This window comes from Jatropha curcas, chromosome 9 (genome assembly GCF_041381405.1).
Source record: "Jatropha curcas cultivar XTBG-Jc1 chromosome 9, XTBG_Jcur_1.0, whole genome shotgun sequence".
NCBI classification, from domain to species: domain Eukaryota; kingdom Viridiplantae; phylum Streptophyta; class Magnoliopsida; order Malpighiales; family Euphorbiaceae; genus Jatropha; species Jatropha curcas.
In genome coordinates this window covers 24111430-24117649 of record NC_143159.1, presented here as the reverse complement: position 1 = coordinate 24117649, position 6220 = coordinate 24111430, and the positions used below count along the sequence as shown (strand labels likewise).

At 24.5% G+C, this 6220-nt stretch overlaps 1 protein-coding gene across 1 annotated transcript; it reads right to left on the bottom strand.

Moving 5' to 3' along the window:
* Nucleotides 1–288: 288 nt before the first annotated feature.
* On the bottom strand, nucleotides 289–1338 carry LOC105640087 (putative carboxylesterase 18). Its single transcript, XM_089725689.1, has one exon. The coding sequence runs from the start codon at nucleotides 1336–1338 to the stop codon at nucleotides 331–333; it is 1008 nt and encodes a 335-aa protein (XP_089581815.1). The 3' UTR covers nucleotides 289–330.
* Between the last annotated feature and the right edge of the window lie 4882 nt (nucleotides 1339–6220).

The following is a 6220-nucleotide window of genomic DNA, read 5'->3' as shown; positions in this document are numbered from 1 at the left end:
AGGATAAAGTAAGAAAATTTTTTCTTAAAAAAATCTCCATTTTAATTGTTGGGTTCACAAGTGAACACATAAAATCAAGTCTATACAAGTTTTCTTTTTTTCTTTTTTAAATTTTTTTTTCTGTTTCAAGCTTGCTACCATACAAGTACAGCCCATACTTCAATAAGTTGCATATATGTTAGCTATAGAAACTAATTATAGTCCCCAACTTGAAATTGGATTAAAAGGAGGGGATTTGAAAAGAAAAATGGAAATAAATTACATTAACACTCATTTCACACATTTGATGATAATTATAGACCAATTATTCTTCTAAATACATAATCTGTTCTAAATTGCTAATTGCTTTTGCATGAAGTCCTTCACTTTCGTAATGAACAAATCAGATTCAGGCAACTCAGGAAAAACATAAAATCCATGAGGAGCATTTGGATATTCTACCAAATAAGCTTCTTTCCCACATTTCTTCAACCCTTCATAATACTTCTTTTGCCAATCCTGTAAAGGATCATATCCACCCACAAAAACAATCGTTGCCGGAAACTTCATTCCGGTAATGTCAACCGAATAATTAGGTCCAAATACATTCACTGCTGGATGGTCCCGGTTTGACCCGTCCGGCAAGAATGACCTCCATATCCAATCTGTACGTGCTGTACTAACAAATAAAGCTTTTGTAAGCCTTAACTCGGACTCGGTTCTCTCTTCTCCTCCGAAAAAGGGCTGGATCGATATGTTTCCAATTATTTTTATATTAGAAAATTCACACTTACTTGCTTTTAGTATTACATTATGCACGATGTTGCTTCCTGCACTATCTCCTGCCATAAAACACTGTTTTAGATTGGCTTGGCTTGAAAAGCCTTCTATTCTTGAATTATCTATGAATTTCAGAGCATCAAGAGCATCGTCGAATTGGCATGGATAGCGATGCTCCGGAAGAAGCCGATAGTTGACAGAAATAATTATAGCAGACAGTTCGCGAGCAAGACGGTAGCAAAAGTCATCGTAAGGTTTTGAATTGGGTGCAAACAGAGTAAAACCACCGCCGTGGATGAAAAAAATAACTGGCAAGCCACCGCCATTTGTGGTGGTGGTTGCACTGGGACTGTAGAGGCGAAACCATAGGTTTCGCTTCTTATCAACGGTGATATCAGTGGTTTTGACGCCTTTGATTGGTTTCTTGGATGAAGAAGTTCTAAAGTTGAAAAAGCTCATCGGAAAACGGTTGAAGGACCCACCAGAGAGACGGACAACGTCAGATAAGAGGCCTAAAAAATACAAGGAGAGCTTAGGTTTCCATGGCAGCTCCGGCCACTGTGATCTGTTTTGGGCCATCTATGTCTCTTGTAGCAGAGAGAGCAGAAAAAATAGAAGATATAAAAGGCCTATAAGTGGAGTATGATCAGCCTGTGAACACCAACATTGACTTCCCTGGACGGGTTTATAAGCTTATTCATGTTACCAAACCAAACCAACGAAAAATATATTTTTATTAAAATGAAAATATTTTTTTACCATAAATAAAAAAAATAGATAAAGTAAAAATAATATTTAAAAAATCACTGTTTTCATTGATTTAATCATGGTAAAATTATGATCGATATAAGCAAGTATAACATCAACGCCACACATTTTGTCTCTCTTTTATTTTTATTATTATTATTATTATATTAGTCAGACTACAACAGAGTTATAACACATTTTATTTTCTTGTTTTTTTTAAAAAATCCATCTTCCATGCTTATTGTTAAATAATAATTTTATTGTTCGAGTTTGACTTAATTGGTTTTTTAAATATATCTGGTTTTTTCCGAATATATTGTTTGGATTCGTTGATATTACAAATTGCAGGTAGTTGTTATTTAATTTAAATTTTTTTTATCAATTCTTATTGTTAATAAAATAATAAAATCAAAAAGGAAATTTTATGAAATGATAAAATAAAAAATTCAATAATTAAATAACATGTTAAGGAAATAACATATTGATAATAAATAAATAAATATTATTATAACTTGCCAATTAAATTTTCATGAAATAAAATTACTTACCAACCATTTAGATTTTCTTATAATAATTAACTAATTTTTAGTATACAAAATAATACCATAAACTTTTTATATTACTAAAATATGAGAAATCAATATTACTTATTATAATAACTAATATAGTAATCATTTTTTTTAGAACAACATTTATATTTTTAACATTTTTTCTTTTTTATTAAAGTATATGAACATACAACTAATGTTTTGGTTGCTTTTTTTTTAAGAAAAAAAAAATTTTGAATGTATTATATGATTTGTTAATATAACGTATACCATAATTTTATATTTTATATATATTTCTAGTGAGTTTTATTTTCTATTTTATATCAAACTATAACTCTTATAATATATTCTTTAGTAAATAATAAATAAATTACATTTATTTTTTATTGAAAAATTTCTTATAGGAAATAATTATAATCAATCAAATTAAAGATTTATTAAAAATAATAATAAAAAATGTCATGTTCTTACTATATTTGACATATAACTTATATAGTATAATTTAACCGATCAAAATTCAATTATCTATATTTTTTAACGAATAAAATTAAAATCCTTAAAAATATTATATTCTTACCATATTTAATTTATATCTTGTTGGCTCAAGGTGGTTACAATACTCTATTTTGATGGTTAATAAAAATAATATATTGAAGATTTATTATGTAGATTGTGCTAAAGTCTTTTGTAGAAATTTAAATGGAGAAATTCATCAAGTGAGATCCAATTAATCCTATAGAAGATCAAGACTTAAGGCATTCATGAAAAATTAAAGTCTATTTGGTTAGTGCCTTTGGGTATTTTAGGATTATTTAGTATCTTGTTAAAATAGAAAGAAGATTTATACGACATATTAAGACCATATAAAAATACCTCTTTTTTTTAGTTTTTCAAATATCTTCTTATCTAAAAGATTTTATTTGCTTAAATTAATGTTTGAAAATCTTAGAGCAAAGATTCCATTTGACAAATTGTATTCCAAAATTTGAATCTTTCAAAGTGTGATCTAAAAAGATTTTTGAGGAAAGTAATTTTTAATTTGAAATCTTTCTTAGGAAATATCTTTCCAAATCCTCCCCTCTTTTCCCCAAAATATGTGGCCAACTTCTCTACTTCTTAATTATTTTTTTTCCTTTCTAACATTAATGTGACTGTGTCTAATGGGAAGAAAAGAATTTGGGGTATAAAATATAGTTTGGCAGAAATTTTAAAGGCATGAGAGATAAAACTGATTTTATATTTTTATCTTACAAACTCTCTCGTCGTCATTCCTTCTTCTTCATGCTTTCATTGCATAAATTCTAAGAGAAAGTTACAACGATCCTTAGAAAGAGATATTCAAAACTAATATATTTCATTTATAAAAGTTTTTTTCCTAAACTTAATTTGGCATATCATTCTATCTATCATAAATTTTGTAAATCTAGAATAGATTAGAACTCTTTTAATTTCAAATTGTTGTAAGTAAAAGACTTTGTGTAAAGCTTATTAGTATGGGCTCTCGAGCACCCTTCTTAGTGTTAGAGTAAAACTTGTAAGTTTGATTGTTCTTTGCAAAACAATCTAAGTTTTCTAATCCTTTGTAAAAACTAGTGTGACTAAGTTTCTTAGGTCCTTGTATAAGATTTTTTTATTAGATCAATTAAATATTTATTATTCTTATTATTGTATAAGATTTTTTTTTACTTTTATTGCCATAATTTGATTACTTCTAAGAGTATTATAAAAAAAAATTACATATTCTTTTCTATAATAAAAAAGAAAAAAAATATTAGGTAACGGTTTTTTATCTTAGATAATCGTCTATAAGAAAAAGAAAGTGAAGAAAAAAATTAAATATACACCACTTTTTTATGAAATTATATTATTTTTTCTAGAGAAAGAACTAAAATAATTAAATATTAGAATATTTATATGTAATATAATTTAAAAAATTTATATTTAAAAATTTACTCTATTTTGAAAATTTATTTTTAAAAAAATATATCCAAATAATTAAGCATTCAAATCATACAAACACAAAGAAAAAAAAAAGAATATTAATAAAAATATTTTTTTTTCTATCTTTATCTCCTTCCTAAATAAAATACTTTGAACTATAATCAAAATAAAATAAAATAATTAATTAATTTAAAAAACAAATATAAAAATTTAAATTGTCATATATATTTATTAAAAAATAAAATTAAAAATTTTGAATGCTTAATTATTTATATGTATTTATTTAAAAAATAATTTCTATAAATTATGTCCAATCAACTAATAAACTTTAATATATATATATATATATTTCCCATAAACTATTAGATCAATTAAATATTTATTAATCTTATTATTGTAAAAAATTTTTTCACCTTTATTACCATAATCTGATTATTTCTACGAATATTATAAAAGAAAAATATCACGTATTATTTTTTATAGTAAAGAAGAGAAAACTATGAGGTAACTATTTTTATTTTAGATAATCATCTATAAGAAAAAGAAAGTGAAGGAAAAAAATTAATTAAATATTGTCATGTACTCCAATTTTATTATGAAATTATATTATTTTTTCTATAAAAAGAACTAAAATAATTAAATATTAAAATATTTATATGTAATATAATTTGAAAATTTTATATTTAAAAATTTATTCTATATGAAAATTTATTTTTAAAGAAATATATCCAATAAAATCATACAAACATAAAAAAAAGAATATTAATAAAAAAATATATTTTTCTATCTTCTCCTTTCTAAATAAAATACTTTAAATTATAATCAAAATTAAATTAAATAAATGATGAATTCAAAAAGTAAAATATAAAAATTTTCAAATGTGTCATTATTATATACATATTTATTAAACAATAAATCATATCTAATTAACTAATAAATTATAATTTTTTGATTCCGATCATTAAGGGTATTTTAAAATATTTAAATTTCATTAAGGATTATATCCGCAATCCCATTAATTATTTCCCCTTCATTTTCACTTTTATATATAGTATTAATTTTAAATTTTAGATAGATATTATAGATATAGATATTTAGTTTGACTTCATTTTTAAAAAAAAAAATTAGCAATTCATTAATAATTAGCTAAATTGATTATAATATTCTCGTAAAGAAAATGAAAAATAAAAATAATATACAGTTGAAATCTTTTATTAGAAATTATTTTGGTAAAAAATGCAAATATACATAGTAACTAGTCTTTTTTTTAAATTGGAGGATAAAAACTTTTTCCAACTATAGCTTTTCAAAAATTTGCTAAAATACCTAATTACACGCGCATGAAGAACTAATTAAGTTTATATCCACTAGGAATTAATAATCCATGTTGTATTGTGGACCGGAAAAAGGAGTGCAAAGGACAAACATTCACAAAAACTGCTCAACAAAGAAGAGGAACACTTCCATAATTAAAAGGAGATAAAACAAACAAAAATAAGAAGGAAGGATGCTATTGGTGGCCCTTTAGCCAAAAAAAAAAAAAAAAAACCTCTACATTTCTGAAATTTTTTACGTTTCATCCCTTAAAATATTGTATTTTTTTTATTTTATCCCTCTTAATTTTTGAAGAACTTTTTTGCCTCTTAATTTTCATTTCTGGCTTTGCCATTAGACCATGAGAATTACTGGACCAGAAAGCCATTTAAAAAACAAAAGTATGGAAATTATGGTTAAAATAAGTGTACATTGAATAGAAAAACTAAATAAAAACAAAAGAATGAGAAAGGAAACCGCCACTAATAAAAAAATATGACTAGGGTTCGTTCGAACGTATTTTATTCGTTTGAAGTATATATATATTCTCGTTTGAAGTAAACATGAGCTCTCACCCGTGATTATCTCTTTTTTTTTATTTTTTTAAATAATTTTCATATCTGTATATATAATTTTGTCCAGCGTCTTTTGTTATTTAGATAATTATGTAGAAATAAGTGCAGATCTCTGGAAGAAATTTAAAAGTAATTAAATCAGACTTATAGAAAGACCATAGAGTCAAATAGTGGCCATGAATAGCATCAAGTGGAGTAAGCGATTGACGATGGTACAAATTTTATACTTTGTCAACTCGATTAGATACTTCAAATCAAAATTGTATTTTTTTATTCTTTGTATAAGTGATTTATTAGAAGACTTTCTATATAAAAATATAGAAATATATTGATCTG